This window comes from Loxodonta africana, chromosome 2 (genome assembly GCF_030014295.1).
Source record: "Loxodonta africana isolate mLoxAfr1 chromosome 2, mLoxAfr1.hap2, whole genome shotgun sequence".
NCBI lineage: Eukaryota > Metazoa > Chordata > Mammalia > Proboscidea > Elephantidae > Loxodonta > Loxodonta africana.
The window spans coordinates 70,647,577-70,668,613 of NC_087343.1; the positions used below are offsets into that span (position 1 = coordinate 70,647,577).

The following is a 21,037-nucleotide window of genomic DNA, read 5'->3' on the forward strand; positions in this document are numbered from 1 at the left end:
AATGTCTCTCTTAAGAGGGAACAGAAAAGCAGATTACCAAATGATACCAGGATTGACCCATGCATAGCCTTGGGTGGTAGGATTGGACATTATGGGAATATTCAGTGTAAAGCCCTAATATGGGAATAAGCTTGGTATATTTGTGTTTTTTAAATAAGAGCCCAGCAGCCTGCAGTGTAATGAGGAATGGGAAGAATTGTGCAGATTAGATCAGAGAGGAAAGCTGGGACCAGATCATTTAGGGAGGGCCTTGTACTGAATGTAGTACTTGGGGTTTTACTCTGGGTTAGACAGAAATCAGTTGGGAGTATTTCAAGCCAGGGAATGGCAAGATGTGAGTCACATTTTTACATGGTCATTCTGACTATTATGTGAAGAGTAGATTAAGTGCCAAGGGTGGAATATTCAATATGAGAAGCATAATATCAGTAAGGAGGCTCTTCCAGTAGTCCAGAAGAAAGATGTTGGTGGGCTTAAACTAGTGTGACAATAGTGAAGACGGTGAGAAAAGTTCAGATTTGTGATGTATTTTTAAGATATTACCAGTGGGACTTACTGATGGACTAAATGTGAAACTTGAAAGGAAGAATCAAGTATGACTCCTACCTAGGCTTTTTACCAGAGTAAGTAGAGTATTTGAGTCACTGTTTTCTGAGATAAGCCAGAGAAAAGGAGCAAGTTTGGGGATACTATCAAGAGTTTCATTTTTGGCATTGTTAAATTTGAGAAGCTTATTACATATTAAAGTTGGAAAATCCAATCTGGAGTTGTATATTTAAGTTCGGAACTCAGGTACTGGCTGGAGATGTAAATTTTGAGAGTCAACACTGTACAAAGAAGAGATTTAAAACTGCAAGTGGATGAGATTACTAGGGAGAGGAATAGGTAAAGAAGAAAGGAAACCTAAAGATTGAGCCCAGGGACAAAAGAGATGCCAGAAAGGAGAATGCAAAAGCCATCTGAAGGAAGTTAAATGCTGCTGATAGGTCAGACTGCTAATTAGCCATTGGGTTTCCAAACTAAAGGTAATTGCTGACCTTGACATAAGAGCATTTTCAGTAGAATAATAATGAAAGCCTGATTTAAGTGTATTAAAATGAATGTGGAGTCAAGGAGGTCAAGACTGTGAATATATCTTGGCACTCCAGCGAAGTTTTAGACAGTTAATAAATGTCTTTCTGTATCTGCTGTGGCCTTTAAATTAAGCTTTAGTATTTCATGCTTGCGAATAGTAGCTGTAGTTTCACTATTAAGAGTATATTATATTGGCAAATGTGTTTTGAATTTAATTTGAAGTGTTTTCAGTCTTAGAATTCAAATGTAGACGCAGGCACATAACATGTATTATTAATAAATTTACAACTAACTGTTGTTTAAGCCAAAACCCTTGAGAGTTCTACTTTAATGGATGAGAAATCTCCTGTATAATGTCACCAAGATAATGGGCTGTAGGTCCTAAAAATATATATATAGTGTATGACAGTAATGAAAGAATTAGAAAATACTACTCAGGAAGTTAAGGATATTGGTTTATAATCTGCCAAAGAAAAAATTGAACACTAACTTATTATCTTTAAACATGAGGAAAGTGTTTCCACATCTGTTCTCATGTTTTTCTTGCGATAAATGGTTTTAACAAAACAGTAAGCAATTTGTTGGTCTTTTGAATTTGAAAAAAGAAAAAGAGTTAATGCTTATCATTTGACTTTGAACTCTACCTTATAATAATTCATCTAAAACTGTATTTTCTCTGAGTTGGATGCACTGGTCTCATATGATACGCATAAGTTCCCTAGTCAAATTAGTTTGGGCAACCATATTATATTCCTATTTTGTATTATATAAGCAACCTGAGATGTTGCTACAATAAAGAAACCCACTTTTCTTTGTTTATTTCAGAATTCTCCAAACTTTTTAACTGAGGACAATTTTTCCACCTAACACCCACTAATACCCTAAAGCCTTAAGTTGGTGTTACAAATTAGGAAAGAAAGTATTAAAAGGATGAGATATATAATTTTATTAGAGCTTGATCACAAGTAATTATCAACATTGCTTTTATTAAATGTATCAGTTCACATATGTTAACTTTTTGATTTGTTAATTGGTCATTCAAGTTTGAACCATTTCCTGGACTCTGTGTTATGCGTACCAACTATAGTACGAATGAGACATAGCTTCTTTTCTTGAGGAAATTTCAGTTTAATTATATTAGCACAGAAGTACTTTTGTGGATAAATTAATGCCAGAAAATTATGCCAGATAGCTCATCTTAGTGAAATTATCTAGTATCTAATACATTTTCTTTTTATTTATAGTGTTCTCTCATTCTTCACTTTAAAGCAAATACGGGGGGGCTCCCCCCCTCAAACATTGACAAAATGTTTAGTAAAACGTATCAGATGTAGCCATTTTGCTGTAAAAGAACAAAGTATAGAGAAGACGGTAGATGAAAGAAGTTTGATTCTGAATTATGAAAATAAGTTGCTCCTGGATATTTCACCAACTAGGTAGAGCATAGATCGAGCCACACAACATGATTATTTTCCTTAAGTTCCTCTGAACATTTGAGTAGAATGTTTGTTCATTTTTTCATTGCCTCATTCATTTTGTTACCCTCTTTCAAGCACCATTTATTGAACAAACTGCCTTCTGCCAAGGAATCTCAGGTGAGGGAAACAAGGATGTTAAAAAAAAAGTCATTTCGATACAGTGGTGTAAAAGCCTTGGTTGGATTATGCTTCAGGATCTAAGTAGATAGATAACTACTGGCTGTAAAGACAAATTTCCCAGAAAAAGAAATGCTTGAATTGCGTTTCGAAAGAGGAAAAAGATTTAAACAAACAAAAGTAACAGTGTTCTGGTTAGAAGGAATACCAAGAGCATAAGTACTTACTCTGCAAGTGGTTCATGATGATCAGAGCATCACCTGTGACGGGGAAGATGCAGGAAATTAGACCAGAGAGGCAGACAGGGGCTGTCCATGAAAGATCTTGTATACATGGAAAGGAACTTGTATTATATTTCAAGGATGACAAGTAGATTTTTTTAAACCTCGCATTTTTGAGTGACTTCCTGAAAAATTGTACTAAGGAGTCTGAGGTCGTACTCAGGCTTAATGGAAAAGTGCCGTGATTAGGGTGACTGAAGACACTTTTGAGAGTGAAAGGGGGCTCTACTGATAATTATGTCAAAACAACTTGTGTAAAATGGGTCTGTCCCAGGCATATTGGGCATTTGATCATTCTAGTCATGAACAGTTACGCCTATCTGCCATGAATGTAAGGGGAAGAAGCAGTGACCCTTATGATACATGTTTTTCAACCAAACTATAAGAGATGAGGAGCCAGTTTAACATTTGAATGGGCAAATGATAGCATATTCAGACTGATATTTTACAAAGACCTTTTTGGCTGCATTTTAGAAGGTAGATTTAGCATGGGACGGTGCCAAGCATGAAGGCAGGGGAAACTGAATTGAAGAACATTGCCATGCTCTAGGCAATAGAAAATGTTGGCATCTTAATTCCTTTTCTAGAGAGTAGTTTCATAGCTTTTATTAGTTTCTCAAAAGAGATTATGTAACTTTTAAAAACAAAGGTTGGGGGTGAATGGATCATGGGATATACTAACATTCAAGTGTTAGGTAGATTAATGGGCTTTAAAAGAGTGGCCTTAGCAGTAGAAAGAAAGCTATCATTATATTTGGGAACATATAAGGTTGTACTGTGATTTAAATAATTTTAGAGATATTTGGCAAAAAAAAAAAACACAGATTAAAGCAGTTTAAGTAGTAAATAGGAGATGAGCAAATGGAGCCAGTGATTGTTGATTACTCTTTTGAGAAAATTGGATAAGAAGGAAAGGAAGTAGAACAGAGAGAAATAGGTAGCTAGAGGCAGGATAAGAAAGGATCCTTCAGTATTGTTGTTGTTATTAGGTGCCGTCGAGTCGGTTCCGACTCATAGCGACCCTATGCACAACGGAACAAAACCCTGCCCGGTGCTGAGCCATCCTTACAGTTGTTGTTATGCTTGAGCTCATTGTTGCAGCCACTGTGTTGTCAGTCCACCTCGTTGAGGGTCTTCCTCATTTCCACTGACCCTGTACTCTGCCAAGCATGATGTCCTTCTCCAGGGACTGATCCCTCCTGACAACATGTCCAAAGTATGTAAGAACCAGTCTCACCATCCTTGCTTCTAAGGAGCATTCTGCTTGTACTTTTTCTAAGACAGATTCGTTTGTTCTTTTGGCAGTCCATGGTATATTCAACATTCTTCGCCAGCACCACAATTCAAAGGCATCAGTTCTTCTTCAGTCTTCCTTATTCATTGTCCAGCTTTCACATTCATATGATGTGATTGAAAATACCATGGCTTGGGTCAGGCACACCTTAGTCTTCAAGGTGACGTCTTTGCTCTTCAACACTTTAAAGAGATCCTTTGCAGCAGATTTACCCAATGCAACACATCTTTTGATTTCTTGACTGCTGCTTCCATGGCTGTTGATTGTGGATCCAAGTAAAATGAAATCCCTGACAACTTCAGTCTTTTCTCTCTTTATCATGATGTTGCTCATTGGTCCAGTTGTGAGGATTTTTGTTTTCTTTATGTTGAGTTGCTCCATGCTGCAGGTTGTGGTCTTTGATCTTCATCAGTAAGTGTTTCAAGTCCTCCTCACTTTCAGCAAGCAAGGTTGTGTCATCTGCATAACACAGGTTGTTAATGAGTCTTCCTCCAATCCTGATGCCCCATTCTTCTTCATACAGTCCAGCTTCTCGTATTATTTGCTCAGCATACAGATTGATGAATAGGTATGGTGAAAGAATACAACCCCAACGCACACCTCTCCTGACTTTAAGCCAATCAGTATCCCCTTGTTCTGTCTAAACAACTGCCTGTTGATCTATGTAAAGGTTCCTCATGAGCACAATTAAGTTTTCTGGAATTCCCATTCTTCACAATATTATCCATAGTTTGTTATGATCCACACAGTTGAATGCCTTTACATAGTCAATAAAACACAGGTAAACATCCTTCCGGTATTCTCTGCTTTCAGCCAGGATCCACCTGACATCAGCAATGATATCCCTAGTTCCACGTCCTCTTCTGAAACCGGCCTGAATTTCTGGCGGTTCCCTCTCGATATACTGCTGCAGCCAGTTTTGAATGATCTTCAGCAAAATTTTGCTTGCGTGTGATATTAATGATATTGTCCTATAATTTCCACATTCGGTTGGATCACCTTTCTTGGGAATAGGCCTAAATATGGATCTGTTCCAGTCAGTTGGCCAGGAAGCTGTCTTCCATATTTCTTGACATAGACGAGTGAGCACCTCCAGCGCTGCATCTGTTTCAGTATTAGCATGTTTACAGGTAGTTGGGAAGAAACTGGGTGGAGAATAAGATTAAGGACGTGAGAGGAGGTTGGATAACTGGAGTGGAAGCTGATAGAATCAGAACCTAATGCACAGATTCTTACCCAGTTGAAGGGATTGTGGGTCTTTTTGTGAGAGCGAGGGCTAATAATGTACATGTGATACTCTTAGAATTTAGCAGTTTTCAAACTCTATTTTTAAATTCACTTATTTTTATTTTAAGATTTTTTTCAAGAAGCTACCTTTTTCAGAACACAATTTAGAAAATGTAAGATTTTCAGGTAACTTTGAGAGGCTTATTGATTTGGTGATTACAGATTTATAGTGATAAATTTATTCAGCTGTGTTATAGAGAAAGCATACAATTGGAATAATTCTGGGCTGCAGCTTTGCCAAACAGGTTCAGAGAAGGACAATGAAGCAAGGAATTCTTAGTAATTGGCAATAATATGGTTAAAATGAGATATGGTAGGGTACAAAAAAAGGAAGCAAAGGCAGGAGCAAATGATGGAAATAAAGTAAAAAGGTAAGGGACTACATTTTGGATGAGGTTGATGAGCAAGTATTGTGGGAGCAATGGAGTATGGGAGAGCTTCTTGGTGTCTATGTTACCATACTCTTCCTGGCCTTTTTTTTTTTTTTTTGTACTTTAGATGAGGGTTTACAGAGCAAACTAGTTTCTCATTAAACAATTAATACAAATTGTTTTGTGACATTGGTTGCCAACCCCACGACATGTCAACACTCTGCTCCCTTTCTTGACCTTAGGTTCCCAGTTACCGGTTTTCCTGTCCCCTCCTGCCTTCTCGTTCTTACCCCTGGGCTGGTTTGCCCGTTTAGTCTCATTTTGTTTTATGGGCCTGCCTAACCCTGAAGGGTGAATCTCAGGAGTGACTTCATTACTGAGCTACATACACGAGTGTCCAGGAACCATACTCTCAGAGTGTCTCCGGTCTCTGTCAGACCAATAAGTCTGGTCCTTTTTTTTGTTTTGTTTTTCATGAGTTAGAATTCTCCTGGTGTACTTTTTTTTTTTTTTAATTGTGCTTTAAGTGAAAGTTTACACACCAAGTCAGTCTCTCATACAAAAACTTATATACACCTTGCTGTATACTTCTAGTTGCTCTCCCTCTAATGAGACAGCACACTCCTTCTCTCCGTTCTCTATTTTTGTGTCCATTCGGCCAGCTTCTGACCCCCTCTGCCCTTTCATCTCTTCTCCAGACAGGATCTGCCCACATAGTCTCATGTGTCTATGTGATCCAAGAAGCTCATTCTTCACCAGTATCATTTTTTATCCCATAGTCCAGTCCAATGCCTGTCTGAAGAGTTGGCTTTGGGAATTCTCCTGGCATACTTTTGACTGCCTACTCCTTAGTCACCTTTTCATGCATCTCTCTTTTGCTAGTCTGTTATATGTTGCTACTCCTTGGGGGTACTCTTAGCTCTGCTTTAGTTTCTCCACATACACTTTACCTTGGGAGAGCTGCAATTATAATCTGTGTGCTCATTATTTCTAGACAACATCTTAGCCCAGTTCTCTCTGCTGGACTTCACACATTTATGTAGTGCATTGCCTATTTAACATTGCAACCTGGATGTCTCACAGACATCTCAAATTCAACCTGCCTAAAACTGACCATGTCATCTTTTGCCCTCTCAATATTTTTCTCTTCTTGGTCTCATTAGCTTAGTAAATTAGTACCTGCTGGAGCCAGAGACTTGAGGATGTAACCTTTAACTACTGTTGCTCTCTCTACTTCAGTCAGTTACTAAGTCATGTTGAGTATTAACTATTAAATATCCCTGCCCTTGTGGCACAGTGTTTAAGTGCTGTGGCTGCTAACCAAAAGGTCAGCAGTTCGAATCCACCAGCTGCTTCTTGGAAACCCTATGGGGAAGTTCTACTCTGCCCTATAGGGTAGCTATGAGTCAGAATTGACTTGACAGCAGTAGCTTTTTTTTTTTTTTTTGGTGTTTTATCTTTTTTGTTTTACTCCTACTGCAACTTCTCTTAAATACAATCTACCATCATCTTTCACTTAGACCTGCACAGTATAATTATAGTAGCCACTAGTATCATGTGGTTGTTGAGCATTTGAAATGTAGCTAGTCCAAGTTGAGATGTGCTATAAATGTAAAATACACACTGGATTTTGAAGACTTACTATGAAAAAAAAGCAAAATACTACATCAGTTTTTTGATTGATTACATGTTTAAATTATGTTATTTTGAATATATAAGACAATACATTATTAAAATTAATTTTACCTTATTTTGCCATTTCTTAAAAAATTTGGCTACTAGAAAATTATAAATTATGTATGTGCTCTCATTTTTGGTTCCCATTGTTTCCTTTGGACAGTGCTGAGTTAGACTCCTGGGATAGTTTCCTAACAGGTCTCTCTGACTTCATTTTTGCCTCCATCCCAAACCCCATATCACCCTAATTCCATTTTAAGCAGTGGTGAAACTGGAATGATCCTTTAATGTGTCCATGAGTTAAAACTTTTTCATGACTTTTCTTTTTTCTGTCATAGTCCGCATCCCCCCTCATTCCTCTAGCTTTATCTGTATCTTTTTTTTATACCTACATTCTCTTTCCCCCAAATGAGTTCTGACTTCTTGGAACATTCTCCCTCCTCCTTAATACCTGGTTAACTCCCACTCATTCTTACCTTAGAACACTTTATCTTTCAGGAAGATTTTCCTAATTCTTCAAGACTGGGATAAGTGAATACCTTATGTTCCCTTACCACCCTGTACCTTTTCTACCTCTGTACTCACACTGTTTTGCAGTTGCCTGTTTAGTCATCTGTATCCCTCCCCCTCTACGAAATCAGTAAAGATATATGTTTTGTTCACCACACTATACCTAGTGCCTGTGATAGTGCTTTGCCATATAAGAGGCACTGAGTGAGTGAATGAGTGAATTCAGATTTCAGAAGATGAACATTTACTGGTGGTAGTGTAGCAATTATGACAAGGTCGTAGGATGAGTTTCTTAAATGGAATAGGACTAAATATCACTGGAGTTAGATATTCAGGGAACTGAGAGCCTCAGTAAATGGTTCTCAACCTTTTTATGTGCCCTTTCAGCTCATAAATAGTGTTTAGGTCTTTTTTATAACTTTATTGAGATATAATTTACATACCCTACAATTTACTCATTTTAAAGTATTTTATGATTCGTGATTCAATGGTTTTTAATATATTTGTGGAATTATACAACCATTACCACAATTAGAATATTTTCTGGGATGATTCGTTTTTAAAAGCCTCCCAGATAATTTTGAAAAAAAAAAAAATTTTTTTTTTTTTAATCTAAGGGGACGTTATTTTCTTTATTCTAATATACCTCTCATCTGCTACAAAGTCACTGAGCCAAAAATTTGGCTATGTCATGTACAAGTCTATATCTGTTGTAATTACCCATAACTGTGGAAAGGTTTGGAGTAAAAGAACTAGGGATAGATGGATTCTGCCTGTATACTCAAGTGGTATAAACAGGGAGTATGTGCTTCTAAGGAACAAGAGTTTATACTTGAGGTTAGAGGAGTAATGATCTCACAGCATTTGTAAGTGCTAACTCCACCTCCTGACTTAGTGTCAGTGAGGTGGGGGGCGTATCAAAAACCCACTGCCATTGAGTCGATTCTGACTCCTAGTGACCGTGTAGGGCAGAGTAGAACTGCCCCATAGGGTTTCCAAGGCTATCAGTCTTTACAGAAGCCGACTGCCACATCTTTCTCTTGCAGTGCGACTGCGGGGTTGGAACCACCAACCCTTCAGTGAGCAGCTGAGTGCCTAACCACTGCTCTACCAGTGCTCTTTGCAGGGAGAATAAGCAACCTCTATTTGAGAAGCTTGGAAACCCTGGTGGCATAGCGGTGAAGTGCTGGAGCTGCAAACCGGAAGGTCAGCAGTTCGAATCCACCAGGCACTCCTTGGAAACTCCATGGGGGCAGTTCTGTTCTGTTCTATAGGGTCACTATGAGTTGAAGTCAACTCGATGGCAATGGGTTTGCTTTTTTTTTTTTTAATTTGAGAAGCTTCAGGGAAGCACTGTCTTTGGGGGAGAAAGTGTAACTGCTATTTCCGTTACCTGAGGAGGTAAAGGAAAATGTTCAACAAAGAAGTTTGAGATGTAGGGCAGCTTGTTTACTGTGAAACCTTAAGGAGGCACAAAGGAAATGTTTGGGAATGAGATTATTGTGGTTGTTAGGTGCCATCGAGTTGGTTCCGACTCATAGTGACCCTGTGCACAACAGAATGAAACACTGCCTGGTCGTGCACCATCCTTACAATTGTTATTATGCTTGAGCCCATTGTTGCAGCCACTGTGTCAGCATACCTTGTCGAGGGTCTTCCTCTTTTCCACTGACCCTGTACTTTACCAAGCATGGTGTCCTTCAGGGACTGATTCCCCTTGACAACATGTCCAAAGTATGTAAGACGCAGTCTTGCCATCCTTGCTTCTAAGGAGCATTCTGGTTGTACTTCTTCCAAGACAGATTTGTTTATTCTTTTGGCAGTCCATGGTGTATTCAATATTCTTCACCAACACCATGTCCAGCTTTCACATGCATATCATGCGATTGAAAATACCATGGCTTGGGTCAGGTGCACCCTTAGTCCTCAAGGTGCAGTTTTTCGGCAGTAAGATTACAGGATGGAATTAGATAGCTGCAAGTTTTCCATGAGAATGGATCCAAAGAATTGATATGGTGGCATATGGGGGGAGGATTGGGAAGTCCTCTTCCTGTCTGGACTCAGTTAAGGCTTAGATTGGTAGGATGAATAAGTTGGCAAAAGAATTAGTTATATTAAGGAGTAAATTGATAGCACAAGGTAATCATTTAGGAAAAAGTCTTAATAAAAAATGAGGTCCAAGATAACTGAGGTTTCTGGCTCTACCGCTAAGTGACTTGTGTTCCCATTAATGGTAACAGGAAACACAGGGAAGGAAAGAGAAGCAATTTATGGTATAATGTCTGCTTTAAGTACTCCCTTTGCAGCTGGTAACTAGAATAAACCTTCAGATAACTAGACCAAACCGTCCACACAATTTCTACAAAATCATTTTTCCAAGAGGGGGCACTAGAGTGGACAAAATAACAAAATGAAAAGTCTTATTTTAAAGCCTTAATAAATAAATTGCTGTGATAACAAATAATTTACTGGACCATGGGTACTTAGTATATGAAATATTTTGAAATTGTATTGATAAGTCATAATTGTAATACAATGTGTGTTTGCTTTATACTAAAAACTAAGTTTTTTAAAAAGATTTGTATAAGATTTCAAATTAAGGATTTAGAAGTGTTATTGTATGTATTTAAATTTGTCTTTGTAAACTACAAATTGATGTTTTATAGAAAAAAATGATTCAGAGGAATTGCTGCGTATATATTTGCTTTAGGATTGTTGAAAATTAAACATTTATTTTCTTTCCCTAGTCTAAACCCCTGATACCTCTTCAAAAAGAGACTGATTCAGAGACCCAGAAAATGGTGCTTACTAACTACATGTTCCCTCAGCAGCCAAGGACTGAGGATGGTAGGAATTTAATAATCTTTTTTCATTTCTTTTAAAAATACTGACTACTTAACGCAAAGGCATGAAGTGAATTTTAGTTTTCAGAGACCTAGGCTAGTTTGAAAGGACTTTGAAGAATTGATTTAAAAAGACCTCTAAAAGTAAGGCAAGAACTCAGGTGCAGACCGTAAAATTTAGAAGTATAGGTATATGGTATGCTTCCTTATCCTTGAAATTAAGCAGCTAATTTCATCTATTTTAGATCTCTTCATTTAGCTAAATGTAAGGAATACATATTTAGTGTAATGTGATAAAAACTATTAAATCAGACAATATTTTGTTCTGTTGTTATAGACTTAATACTACCTGATCTATATACTAGATCAGGTCTACGTACTAGATCAGGTCAATCTGTAGTACTATGACTATAAATTTTTACCTCTAAGTTCTTAATCAGGAATCATTTTGCCAAAAAAAGAAGGTATAGCCTTTAATATTAGCCACAAAATATTTTATGGATTGTAGTATAGAAGCCTTTTAGATTAAGGAGCCCATTCTTTCTATTATATGTTGGACTGTGTGCATGTATAATATTTATTTATTATGTTTTACTTACAATATATCATGTTTCTATATATATCTTTCTGAATCCAGTGACAATCTAGGTCGTCCAAAGTTGTTTATAAATTAATTAACTCAATACAAAAATACCAAAGAAAAATTAAATTAATGATTATTCTTAATTTATAAAATATGCCTTGGGCAAGTTATATAAATTCTTGAACTTCAGTTTTCTTATCTTGAAATGAGGATAATAGTATTTGTTTTGGAGATTCGTTATAAAGATGACAAATGACTATAAAGGGCTTAGTGCTATGTCTGACTCAATCAAATTGGCTATTTTTATTTTTACATTGTGTTGACAGGTTTATCAAACAGCTTTGAAATAGACCAAAAACTAAACTCTAACTTTTGTTTCATTACCAGTGTTAAACAGTTAGAAAACTGATTAAGTACCCTAGGCTAATTATTTCTTGCTCTTTCAAAGAAGGAATTAAAGACTTGCTTTGATAAAAGGGTATTATCAAATTTGATGAGATTTTTTGGGGTGAAGCGAAATTTACTTAGTTTTTGAGCTGAATTAGTTCGGATTTGTGAGATGTGGAAGGCATATAATAACTTCATTCATTAGAAGGCCTGTAATTAAAGCTTTGAGAATAGGTTTTCAAGCAAGATTTCTCTACCATGTCTTTAAATCCACTTCCCAAGCTCCATATTTAACAATATAATAGAATACAAAAATATGTCACTGGGATAACCAAATATAATATATTTAAGTGGTCAGTGTTGATGTAGCACTTTATGCACAAACACTGTGAGCACTAGAAATTGCCGCTGTTGCTGCGGTTGTTGTTGTTGTTGTTGTTAGTAGTTACCCTTGAGTTGACTCCGACTCATAGCAACCTTATGTATAATGGAACTAAACTATGCCCTGTACTGCGTCAAAGTTAAAAATAGGCATGCAAACTCTGGCATATGCTACAACTAGTGCAGTGTGGGGAATTACAGCAAATGCTTAGATACATCAATAGGAGTTTTTGTTTGTCTTAGTTACTGGGACTCAGGTCTCAATTTTTTTACTTTGACTGTGAAGATGGTTTCTGGATAATAGGAAGTAGTAAGTATGAGTGAGCATTCCATAAATAATAATATGGACTACATAATTATTCAAGTAATAGTTCTTTCATATAGGAAGATAGAGTGCTAATACTTAAAATATTTTTGAGGGAAGAGATGAAATGAGTTCTTAGTGTAGAGAAGAGACTGTAATACCCTATAGCTTGGGCTGGCAAACTGTTCAATAAAAAATCATTTAGTAAATATTTTAGGCTTCGCAGGCCATAAGGATGCTGTTGGAACGACTTAACTCTGCCATTTTAGTACAAAAGCAGCCACAGGCAGTATGTAAGCAAATAATTATAATTGTGTTCTAATAAAACATAGACAGTGAAATTTTAATTTCATGTGCCATGAGATATTATTTTTTCTTTTTTCCAAGCATTTAAAAATGTGAAAACCATTCTTAGTTCATGGGCTGTACAAAAACAGGTGGCGGGCCAGATTTAGTGGTTTGTGGTCTCCTGTCTTAAAGAATTGAAAAAGCAAACAGACTTTTATTGTTTTAGAAAAGTAATAAAACCTGGAAAATAGTAGAAAGAAATCAAACACAGACATCCTTCTGAAGGTAGAGTCTCTAAAAGAAAAAAAAATTCCCCTGTGGTTGAACCAGAGTCTCCAAAGGCCATGTTTAATTTTTAGTGTTTTTATTATATTGAATGTGGTATTAGTGCTTTGCTAGCTGCTTTTGTTATTGTTCTGTAGAAAAATCAGAATCTTCTAGTTTTTCCCTTTAATTTATATTCCCACTAAAATAACCAAACATGATTCAAACAGTGAATAAAACTAGTCAAAAGCATATGCACATTTTATTTTGCTAATAGACTAAATTGTAAAATGCACAGTTGTGGAATTATTGAAGGCACCACCAGGGAATAATCAGTTAACTGTTCTTTGTCTTAGTACTTTCTGTTCCAATAAAAATGAATACAAACTTCCTTGTTAGGACTTTACTATGACCATCTTTTAGTATTGTGGAGCCTTTGTTTTACATTATACTAGTATGGTTAATGTAGTAATCAATATTTTATCTTGTTTTTTTTGTGTGTGTGTGCTGTTATTTTTAATAGTATTCAGAAAATTCCCAGTCTCTTAGTGTCTTTGGTTTTCTATAAGATGGAAATGTCCTTATACTGTAGGCTCCATTAGTGCTGTAAAGGTAATTGAAATGAAGCAAGCACATTTAATGGCACCTTTCTGAGTCATGTTGGTACTTTAAACCAGGACTTGAAAATTACGGCTTATAGACCAAATCTGGCCTGCTGCTGCTTTTTGTATGGCCCACAAGTTAAGAATAATTTTTGCAGCTAAATATTTGTAATCGATTAGATGATACAGAACTTTGTACCCCAATTAAGCAAAATGTTATTCTGACAAGAGAATTCCATTCATCTCATTAGTAAACCTGTATTACAAAAAATTGTACTGAAATATTATTATTATCATTATTATATTTTGTCAAAAAAAATTTTATGGAAATTTTTTTCTCTTGTTTTGTAAGTACTTACATAATATCCTTGATTTCACCTCCTGACTTACAAAGCTTAAAATATTTACTATCTGGCTCTTTACAGAAAAAGTTTTCTGACCCCTGCTGTAAATTGCCTAATTGCAGGTATACTCATGTTTTGATCTTTGTTCTTACTGTTTTCCATGTAATTCCTTCTTAATATCATTTCATGCTTCAAATCTACCTGGCCTCTTCCTTTATATCATTTATATTTATTTAATTGCTATTTCTTCTTAAAAGAGATCATATTCCAGTTATGAAATTTATTTCTTATCCAGAATTGGTAAATCCGTGGGTACAGAAAGTAGATTGGTGGTTGCCTTGGGGTGGGGAGATGGAGGTGTGTAATGGGTACAGAGTTTCCTTTTTGGGGTGATGAAAATGTTTTGGAACTAGATAGAGGTGGTGGTTGTATAACATGTGAATGTACTAAATGCCAATGAATTGTACACTTTCAAATGGTTAATTTTATGTTACATGAATCTTAAATCCTAATTATATGTATATTTATACACACACACACACATATATATATATGTGGAAACCCTGGTGGCATAGTGGTTAAGCGCTACAGCTGCTAACTTAAGGTCGGCAGTTTGAATCCACCAGGTGCCCCTTGGAAACCCAATGGGGCAGTTCTCCTCTGTCCTGGAGGGTCACTATGAGTCAGAACTGACGTGACAGCATCAGGTTTGGTTTGTTTGTTTGTTTTTTTGGTATGCATATATGTATATACATATTTTTGCGACTTTTATTTTTTGCTTTTGAAGATGTGGCTTAGAGTAAAAGGGTCTATAAGAGTCCTCTTAGAGTTCATTTAAAATATCTCACTATGGGTATTACGACGAGAACACTATAACGTCTTATACTCAAAATACCAAATGAAGACTATATTGACGGTGGCTGGGAGAGTGAATTTCAACTGCACAAAAAGCTTTTTCTTTCATCCTAGTGCTTCTGAGAAATAAATGAACCAGGAAATATACCATTCTTGGGTTAAAGTTTTACATCATTTTGAAAGAAGTAGATACTTCATTCATGTTTAATTCATTTTGTTTTTCTTGACCAGTTATGTGTATTATGTTGGATCTAAGGCTTCAAAGACAAAAGCCAGTTTCTTTAAGAAGCTCATGATCTGGAGGGGGTTAATGATAAAGAAATTTGAAAAAGAAGGAATGAGATCCTGGGTCTAGATAGAGAAATCAGTCTTAAACAGGAGAGGGGGAAGAATGAGTCCATATAACAATTTATAGCTGGGGAAATCGGGATGTTGAGTGAGTGTTGGACTGAAGATTTTATTGGATTTCTTTTCTCAGTGAAAAGAAGGTTCTCTGGAGGTTGGGGAAAGGACACTTGAGGAATGTGGTTATTTGGAGAGGGAGAAGAGACTGACTAGGAATAAGTAGAAGAATTCCTAGGCAGCATTGAGGATGTAGCAAAGACGAGGGAATCTCATAAATCTGTAGTGGCTATATAATTTTTCTCTGGTAGAATTAAGCAGTCCAGGGCAAATAGGGTGATTGAAGCACCAGGCTATGGGTTTTGTTGGATAGGTATGACTTAAGGAAAAAGGGCAAGAGAGGTAAGGATGGTTAAATAATGTGTCATGAAATATATAAGCTGAATAGAGAAGGAAGTAAAACCTAAGAGTGGTTTTACAGGAAGAAAAAAAGGCGGGGGGGTGGGGGCGGCAGTTAAGGAACTAATAAACCAAATCAAACTTATTGCTGTCAAGTCAATTCTGACTCATAGTGACCCTAAAGGACATAGGGTTTCCAAGGAGCACCTGGTAGATTCAAACTGCCATCCTTTTGGTTAGCAGCCATAGCTCTTAACCGCCACACTATCAGGGTTTCCATAGTTTAGTAGAAATAAGACAGTGAATGATTTGGAAGGGCAGGTGTAATGATGAAAGAGGTAAAAAATTTTAGAGAAGCACAAGGTCAAATCTTGAGTATGACCATTGTTGTGAATGATACTGTAGGTGAAGTGTAGGTAGACATTGAAGTTGAGGAAATCAAGAAAGTATGATTATTGTAATATTGGATGAGTCAGCACCCATTGAGATCATTCAGGATATTGGCAGATCTTAAGTGGAGAGAAAGTCTGTAGCCAAATACCAGAGTCCTCAGTAAGTGATTAGGTCTAACAGCATCTAGAATGGATAAGAAGTGGTATTACCCGATTACCAAATCTCAAAAAAAAGTGAAATTTATAGTAAAGTGCAGCAAGTGTAGGTGACCAGAAGTTTGACAAGAGTAAGAAGCATGGTAAAAGTACTTGCCTGAATGTTCTGAGTAGAATTCAGGTGTAAAATTACCTTTTCATAATCTAAAACTTGGGCTACACTAGTGATTGAAATTACTGCCTAAGATCCAAAGACCAAATCAAACTCACTGCCATCGAGTCGATTGCAACTCAGGGTAGTTTTCTGAATTCCTGGAAATAGAGTGTTGGAAACTGCTTGGCCCTGCTTGTCTTTGCAGCTATCCACAAAAGTATGTCATTAGGAATTTGAACAACTACATCCTACTAACATACAGAGAAACAAACAAAAACCGGTAGTTTAACTCATGGAGTAACTTGTGAAATGTTAAGCAACTCAACAAAGCAATTATAAGAATAAATTCTTAAACTTAATTGAGCAATGAAAAAAAAGTTAAATTTAAAAATTTCATTCTCTTAGTATTTGGTTTCATGGTATCCTTAGTTTAGATATGAGATCAAAGAAAGATAGGAAACCCAAATTAAGGGCTAAAAAGAAATGACAATTAGATACATTTGATATTATCCTATTTTTGCAAAAATATTTAAATTGACCAATTTAGGTATTCCAGGAACTTCAGTTTTTCTATTACCTAATTATGAGTGCTTTTAATCCATTTTTGTTTTGAGTAGATAGTCATTTTCTTATAATGGACAACAAACATTATGCTTTTATTTGGTATTGCAGAACTTTTATAACCCAGTAACTTACAGGGTGATATAAAACCCGGTGCCATCGAGTCAATTCTGACTCATAGCGATATAGGCAAATTAATTTTTTAAGCCTTTGGTACCTTTTTTTTAAATTTTTTTTACTATTTTTTACATTTGCCTGATAAAATCAAAACCAAACCCATTGGCCGTAGGGTCAGTTCCGGTTCATAGCAACCCTATAGGACAGAGTAGAACTGCCCCATAGAGTTTCCAAGGAGCACCTGGTGGATTCAAGTTGCCGACCTTTTGGTTAGCAGTCAAGCTCTTAACCACTACACCACCGGGGTTTCCTGCCTGATAATAGGAAGCAAAGAATTCTAAGAGTTGTTAAATCTGTGCTTTTAATAATTATATCATATAGCAGGATGTATAAGAGTTGAGTTTATGTTAAATTTTGAAAAAAGCTTTTTACCAAAATGTCTCCGTTTCCATTGTCAAACTTCCTACCCCCCATACACATAATTATCAAGACTGGAATTATGAAGGGTGTTTTGGAATACAAAATCCTGGATGAAATAATTTGTATACTACAGTGTTAGTTTTGGGCACTACAGTGTTGGTTTTTGTAGGCACTGAACAAAACCACATCCATACAGTATTTTAATTGGTAGATTCTCTTCAGGAACTCCTCTGGTAACAAATCAGATTTAGGGAAGAAAAGATATGTGATTTACATTGTTAAAAAAAAAAAAAATTAAAATCATAGCCTATAGTTAGCTTAGGATTTATAGTTCTTGGCATTGACCGTCTCAGACTTACCTTAATGAACATAACTAAATAAAGAAAATTATGAAGATGTGATAGTTTTTCATAATTGTAGTAAAATATAGTTTGTTTTTTACTTTTCTATAGTTATGTTTATATCAGATAATGAAAGTTTTAATCCTTCATTGTGGGAGGAACAGAGGAAACAGCGGGCTCAAGTGGCATTTGAATGTGATGAAGACAAAGATGAAAGAGAGGCACCTCCCAGGGTGAGCCTATTCTTAATACCTTCTTGTCTGAAACAAGCCTGCGGATATTCATTGGATGCTGTGTTTTGGAAACACAAAAGAAGTATTGGATTCGTTCTTTGCCCTCAAGGCACTTACTGAGCTATTACCTTTCACACATGAAGTAATTTCAGAGCAATCTAGAACCATGTGATTAAAAGTTAACTTTTATAGTATGTGTAAATATAGAAGAAAAATATATTGTTGTAGGCTATAGCAGCTAACTCGGACGTTATCCTGAATTAGTGCCCTTTTTATTTAACTCCTGAGTTTAGTGTTTTGGGGTTTTTTTGTTTGATATTTGAAATGGCAGTTTTCTCCATTTACCAATTCTTTAATGATCTATCTGTATACATCCTAGTGATAAAGAACTCTGTTATATTGTTTCTTCATGGGATTGAGAACGTGTCACAGTGATAGAAATAGCAAATAAACATTTCCAAGTTACTTATGGATGGAATTATTTGCCCGTTATATAAACTAACTGAATCATAGAAGATAGCAATTAGGCTGACCTTCGAAGAGTTCCTGTTTCAGAAAACATAAGCATATGTGTCTGGATACGTATCTGTCTGGGAAATGTAATCTGTTTCAAAAGCCAAGTGACAGGGTTTTTCACATAATCCACACTTAAGGCTCTAAATGGAAACTATTTAAAAACTGCTAAAAATCTGTTAAAACATATTGACATCTGCAACTGTGAAGTCTTTTGACTATTTTGTGATACCAGACTTTTACTTACCTATTTGACTATATTGTGATAACTGTTCTTTTAATCTAAAATGTTTCAAAGGCCTATCATCTGTCATCATAGTTATCCCTATGAACTAGATATTCAGTGTAATCTGGATGGATTGTAGGTTAAATTTTATTTTAGCCTGACATTAGAAATAGTTGTCCATATTTTAAATTTCACTTATTTTCCCTCTTTTAGGAAGGAAATTTAAAGAGATATCCAACACCATACCCAGATGAGCTTAAGAATATGGTCAAAACAGTTCAAACCATTGTACATAGATTAAAAGATGAAGAGACCAATGAAGATTCTGGAAAAGATTGGAAACCACATGAAGATCAGCAAGTTGTAAATAAAGATGTGGGTGTGAAGGTCAGAAAACTCAATTTTGTGAGGATTGATCAGAACCTTTTTCAAGTTACTTAAAATTTAAAATGACAGTTGTTATAATGGTCCTTTTTATTCATGCTAAAATTTTACTCTCAAGTTGAGGGTTTTGTTCTCAGCTACCTGAACTGGGACACTATAATGATCGGTAGCAAACTCACTCACTGCTGCCATCACCACCTCTCTGGCTATCGAATGCCTGGATGGGCAGGGTAGTACCATTGCCTAAATAAAGAATAAGATAATAAATGTCAAAAAAAATTGTCGCTGTGGAAATATTCTTTTTTCCCTCCTAGAAATACTGCTTTCCTTCTCTGTCCCATTCTAATTTAAATATAATTGCTATGATAGACCTTTGACATTTCCTTGGGATGTTTCAGAAACATTCACGAATCTCTAACCTATATATTCCTTTTAGTTGACATTATATAACAAAAACAGGTATTATTTCACTAGAGTAAAAGGAGCCTTTGTGGTGCAGTGCTTAAGCGTTTAGCTGCTAAGAGATTAGAGGTTTGAACTCATGAGCTGCTCCACAGGAGAAAGATGTGGCAGTCTACTTCCATAAAGATTTACAGCCGATTATTCTAATTGCTGTCGATAAGTTGTACACCTGTAAAACGTTAAATTGGCAAAAGTTGTTAGAATGACGACAAAAAAAAAAAGTAGGTGCTGAGGCTGCTTATGTACAACCAAAAACCTCATGGGATTTGGTTCCTTGTTGGAGGTTTCAGGTCATGGTCTCATAGGACAGCCTAGTTAAAGGGCCTAATAACATGTTCAGTGCTTCTGTTTTACCTCCTAGTTCATTGCATAGTGCCTGGGGTCTTAAAAGTTTGCAAGCGGCCAGCCAAAGCACAACAATTGGTTTCTATTCACCTGCAGCAGCAGAGGAAGGAGAGTCAGGAATAGGAGGATATGGAATGTGTGGCTAATTCCCTCCATGAACAACTGCCTCCTTTGTCATGAGACAAGAAGAACTACCTGGCTGCCATTACTGAACATTTTAATCAAAGATTCTGTAGAAGAATTCTGATCAGAACAGGAAAAATATAAAGCAGAATTTCAAATTCTCATGGACTCCAGACTTTGTGGAGCCATGTAGGTTAGGTGAACCCTGAAAATTATTGCCCTGAGATAATCTTTAAACCTTAAACCAAAAATATTCCCTGAAGTCTTCTTAAAACCAAGTAAGAGTTTAGCTTAACTAGTAAAGAATGTCTGCCTTGGGCATTGTGCTCTTATAAGACCTGTCAGTATGGGATCAAAATGACAACAGCAACACGAGAGATTAGATAGAAACTTTAGGGGGCAATGAGTTTATGCTAATGGAGGAGAAACAACTCAGAATAGAACAGTGGGCGTGGTTGCACAACTCAAAGAATGTCATCAGTGTCGCTAAACGGTACACATAGAAACTGTTGAATTGGTGTTTTACTTTGTATGTTCTCAACAACAACAAAAGAAATAAAATTTAAAAAAATAACTAAATCATCTTTATGAGACCAAACCCTAAAGCAAAGATGAGAATGTCAAGGGTGGGCAGGGAAGTCAGATTAATGGAAATGAAACAACCAGAACAGAAATAATGACGCTGACACAGTGTGGAAATGTAACCAGTGTTACTGAACAATATATATAGAAATTGTTAAATGGGAACCTAATTTGCTGTGTGAACTTTCACCAAAAACACAATAAAATATTAAAAAAAAAAGATTTACAGCCTTGGGAACCCTATGGGGCAGGTCTACCCTGTCCTGTAGGGTCACTATGAGTAGGAATCGACTTGACAGCAATGAATTAGTGTTACTATATTAGTCCTGGTTGGCTCAAATGGTTAA

At 36.3% G+C, this 21,037-nt stretch overlaps 1 protein-coding gene across 7 annotated transcripts in view; it reads left to right on the forward strand.

Moving 5' to 3' along the window:
- The window catches only part of ERBIN (erbb2 interacting protein), a 170,254-nt gene that overhangs the window by 118,441 nt on the left and 30,776 nt on the right, over window positions 1-21,037 (forward strand). For all 7 annotated transcript variants that reach the window (XM_064272670.1, XM_064272665.1, XM_064272682.1 and 4 more), the window contains 3 exons: window positions 10,837-10,936; window positions 17,934-18,055; window positions 19,008-19,181. In XM_064272670.1, coding sequence (XP_064128740.1) covers window positions 10,837-10,936; window positions 17,934-18,055; window positions 19,008-19,181 — 396 coding nt within the window. The remainder of the gene's footprint in view (window positions 1-10,836; window positions 10,937-17,933; window positions 18,056-19,007; window positions 19,182-21,037) is intronic.